General features: G+C 48.3%; 3 protein-coding genes and 1 pseudogene across 7 annotated transcripts in view; 1 reads left to right on the top strand and 3 right to left on the bottom strand.

Annotated features, from left to right (window-relative positions):
* Nucleotides 1-21,276, top strand: part of LOC131394240 (adhesion G protein-coupled receptor E1-like) — a 737,363-nt pseudogene that overhangs the window by 661,298 nt on the left and 54,789 nt on the right.
* LOC131394485 (zinc finger protein 558) overlaps nucleotides 1-21,276 on the bottom strand; it is a 141,499-nt gene that overhangs the window by 30,555 nt on the left and 89,668 nt on the right. The gene's annotated exons all lie outside the window — the stretch shown is intronic.
* LOC131394491 (ral guanine nucleotide dissociation stimulator-like) lies at nucleotides 779-6,435 on the bottom strand. Of its 2 annotated transcripts, XM_058525870.1 has the most exons (7): nucleotides 6,381-6,435; nucleotides 5,861-6,237; nucleotides 4,875-5,090; nucleotides 4,416-4,519; nucleotides 3,856-3,925; nucleotides 2,314-2,382; nucleotides 779-1,893 (listed from the first exon to the last, which is right to left on the bottom strand). In XM_058525870.1, the coding sequence occupies exons 2-6, from the start codon at nucleotides 5,867-5,869 to the stop codon at nucleotides 2,341-2,343; spliced, it is 441 nt and encodes a 146-aa protein (XP_058381853.1). In that variant the 5' UTR covers nucleotides 5,870-6,237; nucleotides 6,381-6,435; the 3' UTR covers nucleotides 779-1,893; nucleotides 2,314-2,340. The 2 variants fall into 2 exon arrangements, with proteins under 2 accessions (XP_058381853.1, XP_058381852.1); XM_058525869.1 differs by lacking the exons at nucleotides 5,861-6,237; nucleotides 6,381-6,435 and having other exon boundaries at nucleotides 4,875-5,217.
* LOC131394486 (ral guanine nucleotide dissociation stimulator-like) lies at nucleotides 6,581-9,924 on the bottom strand. Of its 2 annotated transcripts, XM_058525859.1 has the most exons (4): nucleotides 8,335-9,924; nucleotides 7,878-8,071; nucleotides 7,178-7,288; nucleotides 6,581-7,042 (listed from the first exon to the last, which is right to left on the bottom strand). In XM_058525859.1, the coding sequence occupies exons 1-4, from the start codon at nucleotides 8,800-8,802 to the stop codon at nucleotides 6,736-6,738; spliced, it is 1,080 nt and encodes a 359-aa protein (XP_058381842.1). In that variant the 5' UTR covers nucleotides 8,803-9,924; the 3' UTR covers nucleotides 6,581-6,735. The 2 variants fall into 2 exon arrangements, with proteins under 2 accessions (XP_058381842.1, XP_058381843.1); XM_058525860.1 differs by lacking the exon at nucleotides 6,581-7,042 and having other exon boundaries at nucleotides 7,148-7,288.

A 21,276-nucleotide genomic window follows, 5' to 3' on the forward strand; every position in this document is an offset into this window, starting at 1 on the left:
TCAGAGTGGGAAGAGCTGGCCCAGTGCACCCCGAGGGCCCCAGTGTCCCTGCTGCTCAGGAGGAGCTGAATGTGTGGTGGTCTCCAGAGTGTGAGGGCTCGTTGCCAAGGGCTTGGCGGCTGAAGAGAAGAAACAGACTCTATTGGGGTGCCACCCTGAGATTCATGGCACACCTCCCTGCCCCCCTGCACTCTGATCCAAACCCTGTGCCGAGTGCTCAGTCCATCAACAGCACCCCGTTCGTCCCCAACGCGGGAGGCATCATTTAGCACCACCCATTTCAAAGGAGGCAACCGAGTCCCAGAGAGGAGAGGGGAGTGGCCTGTCCCAGGCCTGGTCAGCACTGGAGCTGGGATCCAGTCTCATGCTTAGCCCGAAGCTGTACTGAGCCCCTGGATTCAGTCGCTCCTGGTCCCAACACTCACTCGGCCCTGAACTGGAGGATGGCCGGTTCCTCTTTCTCTTGAAGAGCCGCATTTTGCTCGCCTTCTGGTGTGCGGGCTCCAGCTGGCAGGACAGGCAGTAGCTACAGGACAGAGCGGCCCGTGAGCTACCAGGAGCCACACCTCAGGAGTCCCTCCCAGAGCCTGCCAGCAGCTGGAGTCCCAGGGCCCCATGGGTCACCATGCAATGAGGTCTGGGGCTGATCAGGCAGCCAGGCCACAGGCTCTGGAGCTGGGCATCAGAGATAGTCTGCCCTGTCCTCACCCAACTCCTGTCCCCCTCACCTCTCATCGATACTGAGGGGCTCCATGGCCTGGAACCAGGCCCCAAATTGCTCCTTGGGCTTCAGGTCGTATTCATTTGCAGCCTGCTGGAGCAGCTGGATCTTCACAATGACTTTAAATTTCTAGGAGGAAGGACTGGATGCAGACAGGGCCTGGGTGGGAAACCCTGCCAGGGACTTGTGGGAAGTGAGGATCTGGTCTGGGGTCTGTGCTCACTTGGGAACCCTCCTTCCTTCCCACTCCATTCAGGACTTGCCTGTCCTCACAGTTGCCTTGAATTAGTTCCTCATTCAGGAAGGTGTCCTTGATGCCAGCCCCTCCCGCACCCGCCACCGTGATGGGATCCCCAGCTTTGTGGATCTAACTCTCCCAATAAATGCAAGACCCGAGGGATGAGGACACATAACATCTTGCCAGGAGAGGTCTGTGATTTCCACTTCCCCACGCTCCCCACAGCTGCTCACATCATGCCATTTCTGGAAGTTCACCAGATGTCCCTTGAAGGGAGACAGCCAATGTCCATTAGAAACAGCCCCCTAAGCCCATAACCAGCCCCCATCCCACCCCTTCTGAGGCTCCAGGACTGCCAGGGCCCAGCAGAGGGCAGACCTTTCCACAAAGAGAACTTGACACTGGGCCAGGCTCTGGGCTCCAGAGCAGGAGGGACAGGGGAGCTGAGGGCAGAGACCTTGCAGCCCACCCTCTCTGATGACAAACAGGGAGACTGAGGCCTCAAGCAGGAAGGGGCAGCTGGACCACAGATGTGCTTCCTGACTTGCAGGGGCTGATGGCACTCCCCCAAGAGCAGGGCCTGAGGGGGAGGCTGAGTCCAGCTCAGACACAGCCTCCTGCAGCTCTGCAGGCAGGCAGCTCTGAGCTTCCCCAGTCTGGGGAGTCGGGTGGGGGGCTTACGCGGAGCCTCCATTCACTCATCACTGAGAGTGGCCTGACTCCACAGCTCCCAGGGGTGGCCGTGGGGCTCTCATGAGAGGAGGTTTGCCAGGTACTGAGAGCTCAGGGCCCAGTGCAGGGCTCTCGCCTCCCAAACCTCAGGATCCTGCTCCCTGGCCCCGCCTCCAGGCTCACTCCTTTCCAGATCATCCTCCATCCCAATGTCCAGCAGCTCCAGGTGATAGAGGAACGTGCCCAGGAAGGGGACGACACCCTGTGAAATCAGGGTGGGAGTGGTGATGAGTCCCAGCTCTCAGTGCCCCCGTGGACCCTCCCCCAAATCCCTTCACCCCAGCCTCCTGCCCACCACAGACTCCCACAGAGAGCAGCGTAGGACTCTCAGCAGCCTCCCCCCCGTTGCCCCCTCCAGGACCACCCAACTGCCCCAGTCACCTCCCAGGGGAGGCTTTTGGCAAATCACAGGGTGTGTGGTCCCTGCCCCTCCCCTCCCTAATACATCCTGGGCCGAGCCTTCCAGGCCTCCTCCTGGTCACTTCCAGGGCAGGCATTTCAGGCTCTGGGGCTCCAGGACCTGGGCTGGGGGAGGAGGGACCCCTCCTTGAGGAGGCCTCCAGCCGTGAGGGGGGAGAACTCCTCCTCTGACACCTGGACCCTCCCCCTCAGGCCCCCTCACCTGCTGCTGCTGTCTCTTCTGGGCTCCCTAGGGGTCCATCTCTAGGGTGGCCCACACAGAGGTCACCTCCTGCAGGGTCAAGGACAGGCTCAGGGAGGCCATGCTCCCTTCCCCATATCTCCCAGGCCCCTGATCCCGGACCCTGGACATCTGGTGTCTATGGCTGCTCCCATTCCAGAGTGCTCTGATTCCAGATCAATCCCAGCTCAACACTCCCTCCTCTGTGCCCTCAGGCTTGCCCAGGCCCCTAAGCCTCTCTCCTCATCAGGAAGTGTGAGGAGGACTCCCCCTGCCTCCCAGGGTCCCCTGAGGACTCAGTGTCATCTGACTGTCACCAGTGCTCTCCCCTCCCCCCTCGAGGAGGAGGAGCACAAAGCTCCTGCACATTCCTCTCCCCCTTGTACCTCATCACCCCTGTGAGGCCTGCACCACAGATCATCTCCCTCCATTTCCCAGATGAGGAGACCGAGGCCCACAGAGGGGCAGTGACTTGCTCAGGGGCCCACAGAGGAGACCGCTCCCCCTCCCAGCCAGAGGCCCTGGCCCCTGGCCTTCACTCCTCCTCCAGACACACCTCTGACCAAGGTCCTGTCCTCTGGACTCTCGGGGTGTGTTCAGGCCCTCAGTCAGCCTGAGCCATGGATCGGGAGGCACAAGGTGTCTTGGGGGGCCCTTCTAATTCGCTTCTGCATGTCCCAGCTCCCTGGCATTTTTTGACTCCAGGCTGGACCTGAGGCCATGCCAAAGGCTTCAGCTCCCTAGGATCCCCTCAGGATGGACCCTGCACAGAACTCCTCCTTCATTCACTCAAGAAGGGGACCCCCTTGTGCCACATCTGAGTGACAGTGCAGAAGGTGACTAGGACACTGGGTGATGGTGACATTTGCTTCCTTTTTTTCTTGGAAACTTCTAATGTCCTGTTCAGAAATGTCCATTAAGAATCTGTAGGTTCCCTGATAATTCTCATTGCCATCTGGGGTGTATCCTTGTCAACAAAGCACCAGGGAGGACTCTCACTGGGTTGTCAGCAGTGATCACTGTCGGGGTGGAGTCGGGGGTCCCAGATAGCACACAATTTTGTCCCAGATCCACCATTTGTCCCCAGGCTGGGCAGTTCATGTGTCCACCTGGCCTGTGTGACCACACAGTGCCTGTCCCTGGGGCTGGCAAGGTGCCCTCCCCTGCGAGGTGCAGTGAAAACAGAAGGAGCAGCACTCCACTCATCCACCAGCCTCGAGGGAGTTTAGGGCCAGCTGATGGGCCCGCATGGAAGCCAGAGACCTGTTCATTCTGCCAGTTCCTCACCTCCTGAAACAGTTCAGCTGACATCACTCTATCCCGTGACCAAGGCCTCTGCCCCAAATAGTCCCCACCTGCCCCTGCAGCTCACCCCCCCCCCCCCCCCCCCGCTTCCTGTCCAGCTGGACAAGACAGACCGTTATTTCTCAGGGAAACTTTAAGTGAAAAACTAAACAAAGCACATCCTGCCTGGTCCCTCCCCACCTCACCTCCCCTCCTTCCAGATCTCCAGCCTCCACTCACCTCCATGAGCAGCTTCCCTCTCTCCCACTGGTCTGTTTTGACCAAGTTTTTAAATTTTTGACAGTTCTTCCTGAGGAAGGAAAAAAGGAAAGAAACACTGTGGGGTGGTTTAAGGGTAAATCCCTTTTGTTTGAAAACCCAGAAGATCCCGACACCCTGGATGAGCGTTTTCACTGTGTCCTCTGAGCCCTGAGGTCTCTGGGACTGGGGAGGGAGCTCTCCTGTTGTCACCTGGGGTCTCCATTCTCTTATCTACTCAGCAGATGTGTTTTATACAGTCTTGATTGCATGTGGACAGAGAGTTCTGTTGCTGCAAAGCAAACACTTGAAAATCTTCAATTTGGCTCAAGCCACGATCTGGCACTTAGGGAAACTGATTCCTGAAGCAGAACCACTGGCCTAAGTTTTCAGAAAGACTCCAAGCCTGTGAAGGAGGTCAGACCCTATCCCCAGGGTTCACTGTTTCCCAGGAGGTCCCAGCTGACTGAGGGGCAATGGCAACCCTGTTGGGGGTGTCTGGTTCACCCACGTGGTGCTCGCATGGAAAGAGGCCTACCCACCTGGCCACCTGTCTCCATGTCTTTTTTGAACGCTGAATGGAGGGGCTCTGCAGAGCCCAGAGGATCGCATGGAGAGAGGAAAGGTTCCTCAGGCCTTGGCACACCTAGGGAAGGCAAGGGAATGAGCTGTGAGGGGGAGCTGGAGCCCTGCTTCCTCTGGCTTCTGTCCCCTCATTCATGTCTCCTGTCCTGGATGAGACAGCGGCTCAGGGAACCCAGGGAGGGCACAGCTGGACCCTGATGAGGAACACTCCCAGGGAGGAGGATTTTAGCTCAACCCAAGGAAAGAGTGAGCTTCCCAACACTGGGACCAGGATTCAGGTCATCGAGGCCTGGCAGGAGGGGCCTAAGGATTGTGCAAAGGCTCAGACCACGGACTTCAATCCTGAGAGCTCAGAAAGGAGAAGGGGCAGTTCCCCCGACTCCAGAGAGGGGCTCCCAGGGCCTCCCACATCTTACCTTGGCCACCTGGATCCAGAGCTCCACCACCCTGGCCCTGTCCTGGGCCGTCATGCTCGGGTCCCCAATGCAGGTGGTGACGACACATTCGACCACTCTGTTAAAGTGGGTGACGGTGGCATGGATGCTGGGTGCCAGGTGCTCACTGCCCCTGTTGTCACACGGGGACCAGATGGAGTCCAGGAAGTCGTGGGGCATCACTTTCTTGAAGAGCTCCTGGGGAGGACAGGGAGTGTCACCCAGCCCTGCCACAGCCCAGCTCAGCATCCGTAGCCCCCAGTCCCAGGCCAGGTCAGTGGTGAGAGCTGGAGCTCAGGAAGCTGAGAATGCGGCCTGAGGCTTGTGGGAGTCCCTGGGTCTTGCCTGTGTCCCCTGAGGGGACCCAGCACAGGATGACCCCGGAACCTATACTGTGGCGCAGGGAAGTGGCATGTGCTCGCCGCCCAGTCTCACTTCCTCCAAGCACCAGAACTCGGCTCATACTTGACCATCTCAAGGGGCATCTTCCACCCATTCTGACCATCCTGGGGTCTGACTCCTCTTTCAGATGCACATTCCCCCGAGGCAGAAACAACCCTGGGCTTTATTTGTTTGTCTGCCATATAGTCATGTACACATGAGGTGCCTAATTAGTGCTGACGCTGTTCAGGCCTCCTGGGCAAATGAGTGAACTACCCAAGGACGAGACAGCACTTCAGTGTGCTCCCCTCCCCCACCAAAGCGCAGACTCTGCCCAACTTCCTCTCTGCTCCACCTCATCCATCTGCACAACCACTCTGCATGGCAGCTGCTCTCAGTGTCCATCTCTACTGTCCACATGAGGACAGCAAAGGCTTGGGACTTAAGAAGGCTGATCAGGTCACATGAGGGTATGTGGGGAAGCTGGACCGAGATCATGGGAGTCTGGATCAGGAAATGGCAGGTGTGGGGCAGCTGATGGCACAGGGAAGGCCGACCCCACCTGCCCCGAGAGCCCTGCTGCTCACCACATCCATCAGTGTCAACTGCTCTGCCACCAGCCGGGGAGGGAACTAGAAGAAGTCAGGCTTCTCCTCCCTCAGCAGGTTCTTGGTGGTCACATCCCAGGGGCAGGTGGGCTCTGGGGCTGGATCTGGCTCTGCTGTTATCTCTCCAGGTGGAGGGAAGATTCTCCCTGGAGCCAATGGTCCAGCTGGCTCCAGCTCAGGAGCTGGCTCTGGGGCTGGAGCTGATGTTGGTGGTGGCTCTGGCCCTGGAGGGACTGATGGAGGTGACACTGGCTCCAGCTCTAGCACAGGTGGTGGAACTAGAGCTGGAGCTGGATCTAGCCATGGAGCTGGCCCTTGCTCTGTCTCTGGAGCTGGAGGGAGCTCTGGAGATGGTACTGCAGCAAGAGAAAGAAACAGTTTCACTCAAGTAGCTGACTTCCCCTGTGCCTGTCAAAGCCAGGAAAGACCCCTCTGCCTTGAAGTGAACAAAGCCTCTGAACACTCTGCAAATCGTCTTCCCAGACTGCAGTACTCTCACCTTCCAGCTCTGCCTCAATGGGCCGTGGATGCTCCAGCTGGACCTGGAGAAGGTAGGCGTGGCCCTCCAGCCCCGAGCCAGGCAAGCTGAGATGCAGAGAGGCCAGCTTTATCCTGAAGCAGGGATAGTGCAGGAGCTTCCAGAAATCCTGCCCTGGCAGGTTCCCACCAGAGAAGAGAAGGCCCTGGGGGAGGCAATTGGACAACAGAGTCACAGGCCTGGCCTTTCCCTCCACACTTCTCACCCAAGGCACCCTTGCTTGGGACTGGGCCCTATGCCTGCCCCTTCCCATCCAGGGGCGAGCAGCATGGCCGCCCTGACCCCTGTGAGGCTGTCCTGGCAGTGGCAGCGCTGCTCATCCAGCAGGTTGGACACAGAGTATGTCATGACTCTCTTCCCGTTGACACTCTTCTCCAGAAGGGCTGGCACACAGCCTAGCCCAGCCGTCTATGCACTTGTGCAACGGGACTGAGCACTGAGGCAGATTTCTGAGCAGCTTGCTCACACACTTTCTGTCTTGGGCCTGGAGGTGGAGGTCAGAAGAAGTAGATGCAGAGAACGGGAGGCAGATTTGATGGGTCTGTGGTGGGAGTGGGTCAATGGGACCCATCCATAGCTCTTTGACTCCTGTCCTCCTGGAGTGGAAGCCACCATACCTCAGCCTTCCCATGGGAATCAAAAGATGTGTGAGCTGCAGGGTTCTGACAGGCCCACCCCAGCCACAGCCCCCATCACTCCCCCCACAGCTTGTTCTGTAGAGACAGGAGGCCCTCCTTCTGGACCCAAAGACCACTCACATTTTTAGATGATCCTGTGCTCTGCCCTCTTGGCTGGAATAGGGGAAGATGTCTCCAGCTGTAAAGGAGGCTATGAGGGCATCACTTGGTATGGACGATGGAGGACAGGATCTGCGAATGATGTCGAATGTGACTGTCTGACTCTCAGACGACAATTGAGGCCCATTGTTTGTGTCCCCTTCATTCACTGAGTTTACTAAGTTTCTCCAAAAGTCCTGCATGTAGTAGGTGCTTAATCTACATGGTTGCATGAAAGACTATCCCAGACACTTGAGGGGGCCTAGGGCCTCTCTGCTGCCCCAGAGATCCTTAATTAGCTACCCAAAGGAAAAGGACCAGGACCAGCTGCATGGAATCTTCAACTCCTTGACAGCGCGGTTTCCATGGACTTTTCCAAACTCAGAAAGCCCACATCCCGGAGGTGGGTGAGGCAGACTACTTTTCATGGCGAACAGAGAAACAATAACCATGAACAACCACAGCACGTCCACAGCCCTCTCTGTAGATCCAGGCACCAGGTAAGCACCTGCCATGGCTTATCCCATTAGTCCCTACAAGAACCCCATGAAAATTATCATCACCCCCCCCCCACTTTTCAGAAGAGCAAACTGAGGCTCAGAGAGATGTGGGGATTTGCCCAAGGTACACAGCTGGCAGTGGGCAGAGTCACCACTATGCTGAGGAGGGAGTGGCCACTCACCTAGTAAACAGCTGGTCCAGGACCCGGTGGGATATGTCTGAGGCCGAGTAGTTGACCATGAAGGTGGTGAAGCTGGAGATGTTTCTACTCACGAAGGCTAGTGCCATGGACTGTGTCAGCTTCTCCATCATGCCTGCCTGGAGGGCACGCATCCTGCAGGCCTCATTTAAATTCAAAGTGGACTCATCCTCACACTGAGGGAGAGGAGGATGGACATACAGTCAGTAACATCTCGGTGAACCACCGGGCGGACTGAGGTGACTTTCTACCTTCCTCTGTAGCTTGTGCGGAGGAGTGGAGGTCCAGATTCCTTTGGCAGTGGGACTGTGGGGCATTCTAGTGAGAAAACCCTGGGGCGGGGGGTCCCAGGGGAGTCTCAGATTTGAGTCTGCATTCTAGTACTGCCTTGGTCATCTCAGGGTCCTGGGTGTGAAGATCCCTCTGCACCCACACTCACCTCAGACCAGCCCTCTTCATTGATGGACTGGTGCACCTGTGTCCTCTCCATGGAGATGGCAAACTGGAAACCATCCACCAGCTCCTCGACCATCTCCTGGGTGCAGCTCTGCAGTGACAGTGCCCAGCATTCAGGCCAGGAGGTATAGGGGCCTGCCTGGACTTTGCCACAGGGGGAAACCCCTCCATAGATCAGGCACAGAGGAGCATCTGCATAGACTCCACCAGGGAAGGAATGCGGTGACACCTCAAGGGCCTGGGATTCACATGCGGATAGAGGAGCTTGGTCCCCAGCACTCACCTTCCTCTCCTGCAGCCAAGATATTGAGTATGAACATGACACACTATCAGACTCCCACCATCTAGCTTCCTGCTCCTGCCCAAGATGGGTCCTCTTCATCCCCACCTTCCCTAACTCCATCTCCCATACACACACACAATGAGGGTCAAGGGGTGTGGGGCTGTCCATTTGTGATCACAGTTGTGGCCTGACCTAGAGTGGCCTGCCCTGGGCTGTGCTGTTACCTGATGGTTCCTCCTGCCATACGGCCACAGGCATCGAGGTGAGGGCTGAGCCAATGACTAAAGCAACTTAACATGCTCTCATTCTCAGCTTTCCGGGGGCCAGAGCCTCGAAAAGTCGCGGTACAACATGAGAACATCCTGCTGTGTCGAGTGTCTCCACTCAAATGAACTGGACAGGAGGCTGTGATTACAATGTGGGTGCCTGGTAACCAGAGTTCTAAGTTCTGTTGGGGGCTGTCACCAAGGAAGTGAGGTCACTTCTCCAAGGTTCTATTTCCTGGGCCCCTTCCTTCAATAGGACCTACCCAAAGCCCCCTCTAGGCTGTTGGCTGCTCTCCCTCCTTGCCCATGTCATCTCCATCACTGTACACAAATATCCATCACCACCCTCCCCACAGCTCCTTGGGAATGGAACCAGGGGCCCAGCTTTGAGGAGACAGAGCTGAGGTCAGACCTCTTTTTCCCTACCAGTTCTGTGTCCTGGAAAAGCTGCTGTGCCTCTCAAGATCTCCCCAGTCTCCCAAGCTGCACAACGGGGATTGGGCTAAAAACAGCTTCCTAGGGACCTCGTCAGGTGTTCATGTGATAATACGTACAACACCTGTGGACGGGTGTCACATGTGTCTAATGCACACACTTAGAGATGGAGGAATTACAAGAAGGAGTAGGACATCACATGGAATATCGGTCAGAACTTCTCTGAGTTCCAGGTGTGTGATCTTGGGAAAGTCACTGCCCCTCTGGGCCTCATTTTCAGGTCTGCACCCAGAAGGGGTTGAAATTAGAGGAAATTCAGATACTGTGATCCACTGGCATTAACCCTTCCATGGTCTCCTGTTTTACTCAGAATCAGTCCCAACTGCCTCACGTTGGCCTATGTGGTGGGAGCCTCCAAAATGGCTCCCAATGCTCCCTGCCTCCTGGAGTGCACATCCTTGTGTCACTGCTGACTGGTTAGTGCCTGGCTTCTGAACAACAGAACACAGCCAAGGTGATGGGATGTCACTTCCAAGTTTTAATCACAAAACGTCTGTCACTTCCCACTTACTGGCTTTCGTGGATTCCCTCCTTCTCTCTCTCCTTCTGTTGCCATCTCTCTCTGTCTCTCTCTGTCATATCTCTGGAACTGGGAGAGCAAGTGCTGATGTTTTCAGTTGCACTATGTAGAGGCTCCATAGGAGAGAACTGACGGAGTGCCCAGCCAACAGACAGACAGGAACTCAGGCTCTCAGTCCAAACGGATCCTGACAAAACCCATGTGAGTGATCTTGGGTGGGAATCCTCCCCCAGTTGAGCCCTGTTGAGACCACAGCCCCTGCTTCACAGAGACCTTGAGGCAGAGGCACCCAGCTAAGCGATGCCTGATGCTTGGCTCAGAGAATTTGTGAGATGTTAAATATTTGTACTTTATAGGTGGCAGGTTTTGGAGCAATGTTGTCACAGAGGAACAGAAAGTAACACAGTCTACCATGTCCCAGGATCCAGCCCGATCACCCTCCTCTCTCTTCTCAGGCTCCCTCCAGCCACAATGGCTGCCTTTCTGACCTCCTCTGGTCAAACTCACTTCTTCTCATGAGTCTGCACCACAGAGCCTTCTTCCTGACACACTAACTGTTCCCAAACATGAGCAGGGGTGGCTTATGCTTTGCATTCTGGTCACAGCAAATGTCGCCTCAGTGGGCCTTTAGAACCTCCTAGCACAGTCTCTACCATCACAGATCTCACATCCAGAAGAGCATTACATCATTTCCTCCTTCTTGATCCCATTGAGATAAAGTGAATCCATGAGGAAGGGTTGTCTGCTTTGGCTGAAGCAGATGCAACTCCTTCTGGTTACACCAGGCACATAACTGTCTCCTCCTGGCTGAATTTTTCCCACCACAAGTCCACTGTTTAAGGAAATCATCATTCCCTCTCTTTCATGGGTCTGGTTTCCCCAAGAACACAGTGAACCATCCCCTCTCCCTGTACTGCAGCACCAGCCCATAAACCCAGAGCCAGAAAATGAGCACCAGGTTGAAACACCCCCAGATCCTGAGTTCAGTCACTGCTGAGCCCCTCCCATCAACACTGTCATTCAATGGTGACTCCTGAGGACACCTTTCCCCTGAGACCAACTCCCAGCCTGTCCTCGGCTTCTTAGAGTAACACTGAGATTTCCTCAGAGTCCTCCCAGCCTGGGCAAGAAACATTCTGAAATGTTCTCTGCATTAATTTTCAGGGACAGAGGATATTGGTAGAAGTAATTTGGGTGTGTATGTGCAGTAGTTTCTATGCAGGGATTATATTTTTCAGACAGAGAAAATAGTATGGCTATGGAATCTACCAAGAAAATGGATAACTGATCAAATTTTCTCATGATGTGAAGTCTTCAGAGAGCAAAGATCATGGTTAAGAGCACAGACTACAGAGTCAACATTTTATGTCCAAATTCCAGCTCAATCCCTTACTAGATATTTGTATTGGCCAAGTTACTTACTTCAGTGGTGCCTCAGTTTCTTCATCTGTCAGTTGGCATAATGATAAGATACATACTTTGTAGGTTTATGGAGAGTATTAAAGGAGTTAATGTCTGAAAAATTCTTAGAACACCTAGCATATTACAAGTGCTGTATCTATATCTTATAAATAAAATTTAGAAATTCTTCTGCCACTCTCTGTAAGCCCCAGGGGGTGAGACTATTGCCTGGATGTATGTAGAAAGCACTCCATGGCATACGATGAATAAATCAAGGAACAACATGGATGAATGCATTACCAATGTTACCTATGTCACCCTACAGGCATTCCCAAGTCGAACCACACGCAGACATTCCTGCTCTGTCCTGCATCACGTTCCTTGGAGGAATCACTGGGGCTTCTTGGACCCCGGTAACCGTGCCCACTAAAGGTTCTCTTTTCTCTATCAGCAAACCCCAGTCTTTGCCCAATTGCTGCAGCTCACAGTGTCTGCAGTCCGAAACTTTTCTTCACTCGAGGAAGAAGTGCCATCCCCAGAACTGGCATACACAGAGCCTGAACTTTGGAGAAAATGTTTCCTTGGCCTGGGGCAGGTAGAAGAGCGCAGGGACAGAGTGGGATTTGGGGAAAATCCTCCAGGTGTTGTCAGAAGGGATGGAGGCAGGGGATGTGTCAGCAAGGACTGGTCTGGTTGGTGGGCCTTGGTGGTTAAATAGTAAGGGGGGCTGGGAAGTTTCGTAGGTCTTAGAATAATACAATCAATATGATGGTCATGAAATCAGAATCAGCCTAATTAAGGCCAAATTAACCCAATGTCAGCTGTTCCCTGACTCTCTAATCCAGTAGTGACTTATAATAAGGGTATTTGTGTTCTGTCATCTCCTTTTCATTGATTGACTAGAGTAATTATTCTTTACATATCCTGTGTATTTTTACGTAGTAAAGAAAAAGTGAGTTTTAAAACAACCCTCCTTGGAAAATTCTCCATAACATATTGAATTCATAACAGAAGCCACAATAGGAAATTCACAAAATATCTGGATCTTTAGTCTCTGGTTTTAGCTCTTCTTAACTGGTAAATTGTCTTGACTTCTGCCTTCTTTCTTGAGTCCACTTAGGATTAAGCAGGAGTGTGACCTCATGCCATTTGAGAAGTAGTGGTGGGGCTCTAGGAGGATGTTTGCTTCATTTTGTGTGTGTGTGTGTGTATGTGTGTGTGTGTGTATAGGACTTTTTGCTGCATCTTGCTGTGTTGGCCAGTGTAGACTCCTTTTCTTGGGGAAAAATTTCCCTACCCACTTTCTCTGGGCTTTATTTTCACTGATGGCTTCACCGGCACTGTGCAATAGTAGCATTAAGCACTCTATATTAGGGAATTTAAAATTTTTTTAGTAGACACATTTTAAACAGTGAAAACAAACAGGTGAAACTAATTTTAATAGTATATTTTAACCCACTACAACCAAGATATTACCATTATGTGTGCAGTCTATATAAAATTAATAATGAGATAGTTTACATTTTTTTACTGGGTTTCATAAAGCCAATGTGTACTTTAGACTTACAGCATAATCTCCATTTGTCAGTTGAATTTTTTCAGATATACATTCTGTGTTGAGATTTAATGTTCACAGTTGTAAAATAAGATTCACATGTTTAAGTTGCTCCAAACATACCTGAGAGTTATATAACTTGAAAACCATGTTGGATGAGTAATGAAAAGTTCCTGTTGGGATTGGTAACAAAGGAGTCATTGGGACTTTACAAGGGAAATACCCACAGAATGATGGGGGCAGATGGAGCGTGGGGTGGTCTAAGGAGGGGGTTGGAGGTGAGGCCACAGAGATACATGATGTAGGTGACCTTTGCTCAGAGTTTCACAACTGAGGGGAAGGAGTAGCGAGAGCAATTTCTCTGTGAAATATCAGGCGAATTGAGGGATCTTGAATATGTATGAAGGAAAAAGAAATGTGGGGAACATTTGAAACGAGCTTTGTCAAAAATCAAGGAGTAAATATGCCAACACATAAAAAGAGGGTGAAACTTCTAGTCATTATGGATGCTTTCCAGTTGATGCAGATGATTTTGGATTTACACTGGTACCCACATAATCACATTGTATGCTTTTCTTAGCAGTTATCAGAAGGCCAGCAGTAGTTAAAGTATTGCAGATAATTGGGATCTTCTGAGTTTCAAGTTTTACAAGGCAGAGATGATGAGTGGTAAGGAATTTTGGATCATTCCAAGGAAATTACTGAGATCGCAGACCATGGAATGCAGGAATGACAGAAAAAGGAGAAGAGAAATTAAAGTAAGGATACAGAGATCTGGCATCACTTCTATCTTGAGCAACAGGTATCTATTGTATGAGCATTTGAGTAAAAACTGGAAATCAGGAATTTTTGATGGGTGAATATGTATTCTTCATTATTTATTTTTGAACATGACCATTTGGGTTGATGGAAACATCTTGGATACAAGAATGAGTCACTAGGAAAGGGGTGGATGATAATTTCACTACTGATTTAAGCTCTAATGGAGCTATGAACACCAAGTGGTCAATGGGTTAATCAAATGAATAGTCATATAGTACAGAAGAATGGTAGGATTTGGGATTTAGAAAAAGACTGGGGACCGTGTGTCCTGACAGGGAGCACCAGGGCTTGTGCCGTTGAGAGTGACAAGGACAAAAAGAGAGTAAAGTCATACTCATAAAGGAGAATGTCTACAAGGTGGTGGAGGAGAAATGACCTGCCGTAGTCCTGAGTTTTGACCTCGAGCTTTCTGTTCTTGACCCAAGTCACTTTGATGATGTCCCAGGACACAGGTCAGATTAATCCCCAGAGGGAGAGAAGGAGGGTAGAAGTACAAGACACTGAGAGAACTGTCCTGAGAAGGCAGGCTTCATTTGTCACTTTGATCCAATTCCATGATTTATTTTGATAGAGTAAGAGGAAAAGAAGTATGATGGTGAAGTCTTCACAGAGGAAGCAACATGATTGTGGAAACCAACCCAAACCAAAGCCCGGTTTGAGCATCTCCATCCCTTTGAGGATGTCCAGTTACATATTCAAGAGGCCAGTTACTAGAATCACATCCTATCCTGGCAATGAGGTCAGGTGCCATCAGTGGGAGGAAATCTTGGAGCAGCCCCAAAGAGGCTGCTGGCAGAAGAGACTGCAAGGTCTCCAGGCCTGCAGAGTGCAGGAGAACTGTTAAGTCCTTTGGATCTTGCCTAAGCCTTGCTGAACCTTGCACCTAGTTGCACAGGTGCATCCCTGCCAGGTGTGCTCGCAGGTGGTCTGAACTCCAGTCCCATGCCCACCCCTGCCCGGTCTTCAGATTCGGCAGAGATGATCCCAGGAGCTGGTCGGTACATCCCACAGCTCCTTTGCAAACAACTTCTGGTGACTGAGGAGGATATCAGGAAACAGGAAGGGAAAGTGAAGATGGCAAGAGAGAGACTGGCGGTAGCACTGATGCAGACAGACTCGCTAGCGAGGCAGGGAGAGAGAGGGGCCAAGAAGGACATCCCGACAAACACGATGAAACAAAAGATAAGATGGTGCACAATAAAAGTAGAGGACCTCAACACCCCACTTACATCAATGGACAGATCATCCAGAGAAAGTCAATAAGGAAACAGTGGATTTAAATGAAACATTTGATCAGATGAACTTAAGTGACATATATAGAGCATACCATTCGAATACAGCAGAATACACATTCTTCTTAAGTGCACATGGAACATTCTCAAAGATAGACCGTATGTTGGGAAACAAGGCAAGCCTCAATAAATTTGAGATTGAAATCATATAATGTTACTTTTCTGACCATGATGCTATGAAACTAGAAACCAATTACGAGAAAAAAGATGGGAAAGCTAGAAATATGTGTTAACAACATGTGACTGAAGAACCATTGGATCAATGCAGAAATCAAAGGAGAAATCAAAAAATACCTGAAGACAAATGAAAAGGAAAAGACAACAAAACAATTCTTACAGGATGCAGCAAAAGCAGTTCTAAGAAGGAAATTCATACCAATACAAGCCCACCTAAACAAACAAGAAAAATACCAAATAAGTAACCTTAAAATACACCTAATAGAACTAGAAAATTAAGAACAAACGAAACCCAAAGTCAGCAGAATGAGGGGAAAAAACAGAAATTAGAGCAGAAATAAATGAAATAGAGACTAAAATACAGTAGAAAGGATCAATGAAACAAAGAGCTCGTTCTTTGAGAAGAATAACAACACTGACAAACCCTTGACCAGACTCACTAAGAAAAGAAGAAAGAAGGCTCAAAGAAATAAAATTAGAAATGAAAGAGGAGAAATTACAACAGATACCACAGAAATACAAAGGAGAATAAGAGAATACAATGAACAACTATATGCCACCAAATTGGATAACCTAAAAGAAATGCATAAATTCTTAGATTCATACAACCTCCCAAAACTGAATCAAGAAGAAATAGAGAAACTGAAAAGACAAATCACAAGTAAAGAGATTGAAATGATCACCAAAACCTCCCAAAAAATAAAAGTCCAGGACCAGATGGCTTCTCTGGAGAATTCTACCAAATATTCAAAGAAGATTTAACACTTATCCTTCTCAAACTATTCCAAACAATGGAAGAAGATGGAACACTTCTCAATTCATTCTATGAGGCCAACATCACCCTAATACCAAAAGCAGGCAAGGATAGCACAAAGAAGGAAAATTACAGGCCAATATCCCTGATGAACACAGATGCAAAAATCCTCAACTAAATATTGGCAAATCAAACACAGCAATATATTAAAAGGATCATATACATGATCAAGTGGAATTTATACCAGGGATGCAGGGATGGTTCAACATCCACAAATCAATCAATGTGATACACCACATTAACAAAATGAGGAATAAAAATCACATGATCATCTCCATAGATGCAGAGAAAGCATTTGATATGATCCAACATCCATTTATGATAAAAACTCTCAATAAAATGGGTATAGAAGGAAAGTACCTCAACACAATAAAGGCCATATATCACAAACCAACACCCAACATCATACTTAATGGTGAAAAACTTAAAGCCATTCCTCTGAGAACAGGAATAAGACAAGGGTGCCCACTCTCAACACTCCTATTCAACATAGTACTGGAGGGTTTGGCCAGAGCAATTAGGCTAGAAAAAGAAATAAAAGAAATCCAAATTGGAAAGGAAGAAATGAAACTCTTGCTGTTTGCTGGTGACATGACTGTAAATACAGAAAACCCTAAAGAATCCATCAGAAAACTATTAGAAATTAATCAACAACTACAGCAAAGTTGCAGTGTACAAAATCAACCTACAAAAATCAGTTGCATTTCTATACTCTAATAACGAACTAACAGAAAGAGAACTCAAGAATACAGTCTCATTTACAATTGCAACAAAAAGAAAAAAGTATCTAGGGATAAATTTAACCAAAGAGGTTAAAGACCTATACAATGAAAACTAGAAGACATTATTGAAAGAAATCAATGATGACCTGAAGTAATGGGAAGATATTCCATGCACATGGATTGGAAGAATAAACACAGTTAAAATGTCCATATTATCTAAAGTAATCTACAGATTCAATGCAATCCCAATCAGAATCCCAATGACATTCTTCATAGAAATAGAACACAGAATCCTAAAATATATATGGAATAACAAAAGACCTCGAACAGCCAAAGCAATCCTGAGAAGAAAGAACAAAGCTGGAGGCATCACAATCCTAACTTGAAAATATATTACATAGCTATAGTAATCAAAATGGCATGGTACTGGCACACAAGCAGACTCATAGATCAATGGAACAGAACTGAAAGCCCAGAAAGCAAATCACACATCTGTGGTCAGTAAATCTCTGACAAAGGAGCCAAGATCATACAATGGAGACAGGAAAGTCTCTTCAATAAATGCTGTTGGGAAAACCGGACAGTCACATGCAAAAGAATGAAAGTAGATCATTATCTTCCACCATACACAAAAATTAACTTGAAATGGATAAATACTTGAATCTAACACTTGAAACCATAAAACTCCTAGAAGAAAATATACGCAGTACAGTCTTTGACATCGGTCTTAGCAGCATCTTTTCCAATACCATGTCTACTCAGGCAAGGGAAAGAAAAGAAAAAATATACAAATGGGACTACATGAGACTAAAACGCTTCTGCAAGGCAAAGGAAACGATGAACAAAACGAAAAGACAACCCACCAACTGGGAGAAAATATTTGCAAATCATATATCTGACAAAGGGTTAATCTCCAAAATATATAAAGAACTCATAGAACCCAACAACAAAAAACAGACAATCCAATCCAAAAATGGGCAAGGGATATGAACAGACATTTTTCCAAAGAAGATATACAGAAGGCCAACAGACACACAAAAAGATGTATAACATCACTAATTATTAGGGAAATGCTAATCAAAACAACAATGAGAGATCACCTTACACCTGTCAGAATAGCTGTAATTCCCACAAAAAAAAATAACAAATGTTGGAGAGGATAAGGAGAAAAGGGCACCCTCACACACTGCTGGTGGGAATGCAAACTGGTGCAGCCACCAGGGACAACAGTATGGAGATTTCTCAAAAAATTAAAAATAGAAATACCATACCTTCCAGCTATCCCACTACTGGGTATTTATCCAAAGAACTTGAAATCAACAATTCAAAGAGATTTATGCACCCTTACGTTCATTGCAGCATTATTCACAATAGCCAACACGTGGAAGCAATCCAAGTGCCCTGCTACAGATGAATGGATAAAGAAGATGTGGTATATATTATATACAATGGAATACTACTCAGCCAGAAAAAAAAGACAAGATCGTCCTGTTTGCAACAACCTGGATGGACCTTGAGGGTATGATGTTAAATGAAATAAGCCAGACAAAGACAAATATGCATGATTTCACTCATATGTAGAAGATAAACAAACACAGGGATACGGAGAACAGATTACTGGTTACCAGAGGGGAAGGGGGCTGGGGCTTGCGTGAAAGAGTTAAAGAGGCACATATGCATGGTGATGGACACAAGTTAGACTACTGGTGGTGAGCAGGATGCAGTCTATACAGAAATTGACAAATAATAATGAACACTCGAAATTTCACAATGTTATAACTCTTTATAATTTCAATTATATAATTAAAAAAGAAAAAAAATAATTCATTCCTTTTTTATGGTTGAATAGTATTCCACTGTGGGGATATGCCATACTTTGTTCATCCGTGCACCAGTAGATGGACATTTGGGTTGTTTTCCCTTTTTGTCTACTATAAATAAATTGTTATCAACATGTGTGTACAAGTCTGTATATAGACATATGTGTTTATTTCCCTTGGATGGATTCCTAGGAGTGGAATGGCTGGGTAGATGTACGTAATTATTAAAGACGCATCCAAGTGATTTTTCACCAGCACTCGATGAGAGTTTCAGTGACTTGACATCTTCAACAACACTTGCTATAGTCAGTCTTTTTAATTATAGCCATTCTCAGGTCTGGTGGATCTCAGGATGACGGTCACTTACCTTTCCCAATGACTTATGTTGTGAAGGAGAAGGCAAGCCATGCACAGACTGGGAGAAAACATTTGCAAAACATATCCCTAGCAAAGCACATGTATTTATAATGTATAAAGAGCTCTTACAACCCAATAGTGAGAAGACAAGCAACATGTCATGGCTTACCAGGAGACAGCAGATCAGGCCTGTGATGAGCACCCGGAGTCCCGCCAAGCAGATAAGGATGAGGGCCCAGAAGGAGTGTTCTGAGGAGACAAGTCCTGGGTTGAGTCACCTCCTGTCATTCCCCCAGGTCTCCTGCTGTCCCCCCACTGTGCCTCAACAATCCTTGACAAGGGTTGTCCAACTTTCCTCATCATCCAAGACCCTGTGCGCATGGTTCTCTTCGATGAGGCACAGCATCAAGATACTCGCCCCCTACCCTGGGCTGGGGCTTCCTGCAGGTTTACCATGCTTCTCAGTCAAGGTGTCATCTCTGTTGGGAGAATATTCTGGAAGTGAATGAAATGGAGAATGCATGTGAGTGTGTTTCACTCTTTTTAATAAAACTTTTCAGACTCACAGAAAAATAAAGGGAACAGTCTCATAAACATCCATCATCTAGATTTAACAATGTATATTCCATCCCATTAAAACACTATTTCATCAATGTATAAATTACTAACACTTGCCACCCTTGATTCATCCCATGTTTTCAATGAAATATTAAAGTCAAGTAGACATCATGATGTTTCTCCCCATTTTAGTTTCCATCTCTAAAAAGTGAGCATACTTTGCTACATAATCCAAGGCCATTATCACAGAACAAAAGTGTAATAAATTAAACCAAATTCATACCTCTGGGCACAGAGGACTGAATTTGGGCTGGACTTTCTTATGACGGTCGGGGAGAGGATGGGTCATCACAATTGGCAAGCCTATGGGATCTCTCTAAATTTGTAAATTCCCACTCAAAAGTGTTCTTCCGTGCCTAGAAACACATCATCCCCTTCTCCTTTATCTATTTGCTTAATATTCATTTTCTAGGATTAACCTACAATGTAATATCCTGCAGGAAGTCTTCTCTGATTTCCGCCTGCAAGTATGAGTTTATTCACATGAAATAATTGATAAGTTTCAATTCTCTATTCTTGTTATTGCCAGCTACAACATAAACTCCAGGAGGGTAGGACACACAGCACCCAGTGGGCATGGGGGGAGGGGTGCAGGTCCCCCTACTTGTACCTCTACCCAGACAACAACTTAGAGGTGTGCTGTCTGATATGGAGCAGCAACAAGTCTCTTTTTAAATTAAAATTAATTTTAGTTAAATAAAATAAAAATTCTAGTATCTCAATAACATTAAAAATCAGTAACAATAAAAACCAGTCACAATAGCATCCTTCGAGCACTCAACAGCCACATGCGGCTATGCACTAGACAGCACAGATACAGAACATTCCACCACTGCAGAAAGTTCTAATGCATCGGTGCTCATCTAGAGCGGGACTTGGCAAACTACAGCCTGTGGATCAGGAACCACATTCACCCCCAAACCTATAAGTTTGCTTCACACACAGCAGGAGGCCCTCACTGACCATCTGGCCCAGTGGCTTTCAGTGCAGAGATAAGGAAACAAACGTCCAGAGAGGGGAGGTGACTAGCTTGAGGTCACAGAGCTGTCTAGGAGAAGGTGACGGCCTCCTATATTACACTGGTGTCCTTTTCTCTCTCTCAACGGTGGGTAAAGACTGGGGGACTATGCCACCTCCTGCCAGCCTGAGAATGTTCAATGCTCTCTCAGCCTCAGGGCTCCAGAGTCCCCAGAAAGGCCTCACTTCCTTTCCCAATGGCCAGGGAGCCTTACGATTCCCCAGGATATTCTTCCTGTCCAGGGTCAAGTTCTGCAGCTGGGTACCATTCTGGGTCAGCTGCAGGAATTCCTCCTAGATGGCCACTCTGTCCAGTCTCTGTGCCAAGGTGGCAAGGTACACAGGGAGTCCACTCCAGTGTGGTTACCGTGGGGGACAGACCTGGAAGGGCACAATGGATGAACAAGGGTGTCTGGAATTCTACCCTGAATCTAGATTCCCTGCTTCTGGGTCCTGTCCAAGAGAACTTTCTGCAATAATGTAAACATTTGTCTGCACTACCAAATACACCCATTATTAGCCCCATGTTGTTATCAAGCACTTAAAATGTGGCTAGCGTGTGTGAGTGAGGAACTGAATTTCTCATGTAATTTCATTTCAAGTAATTAATTTATAAATAAATAACTACAGGGAGAACATTTTTGAAACTTTGGAGTAAGGACTTCTGCAAATGCATAAAAACAATGAGAACACTGGAAAAATGGTTGAAATCAACTTTTCAGAAGTCTAGAAATTAATCAAAGGCTTGCAAGAATCTGAGGAGGGT

This window comes from Diceros bicornis, chromosome 30, assembly GCF_020826845.1.
Source record: "Diceros bicornis minor isolate mBicDic1 chromosome 30, mDicBic1.mat.cur, whole genome shotgun sequence".
NCBI lineage: Eukaryota > Metazoa > Chordata > Mammalia > Perissodactyla > Rhinocerotidae > Diceros > Diceros bicornis.

Coding starts and splice junctions, on each gene's coding strand:
- LOC131394486 (XM_058525859.1), bottom strand. CDS start 8,802: ATGGACAGCCCCACACCCCTTGACCCTCATTGTGTGTGTGTATGGGAG. Junction 7,289..7,877: donor CTGGACCAGCTGTTTACTAG/GTGAGTGGCCAC, acceptor CATCATTCGCAG/ATCCTGTCCTCCATCGTCCA. Junction 7,043..7,177: donor GCACAGGATCATCTAAAAAT/GTGAGTGGTCTT, acceptor TCCCATGGGAAG/GCTGAGGTATGGTGGCTTCC.
- LOC131394491 (XM_058525869.1), bottom strand. CDS start 5,141: ATGCTGAGCTGGGCTGTGGCAGGGCTGGGTGACACTCCCTGTCCTCCC. Junction 4,520..4,874: donor TCTGGATCCAGGTGGCCAAG/GTAAGATGTGGG, acceptor TGCCTTCCCTAG/GTGTGCCAAGGCCTGAGGAA. Junction 2,383..3,855: donor GAGGGAAGCTGCTCATGGAG/GTGAGTGGAGGC, acceptor TTGACCCTGCAG/GAGGTGACCTCTGTGTGGGC.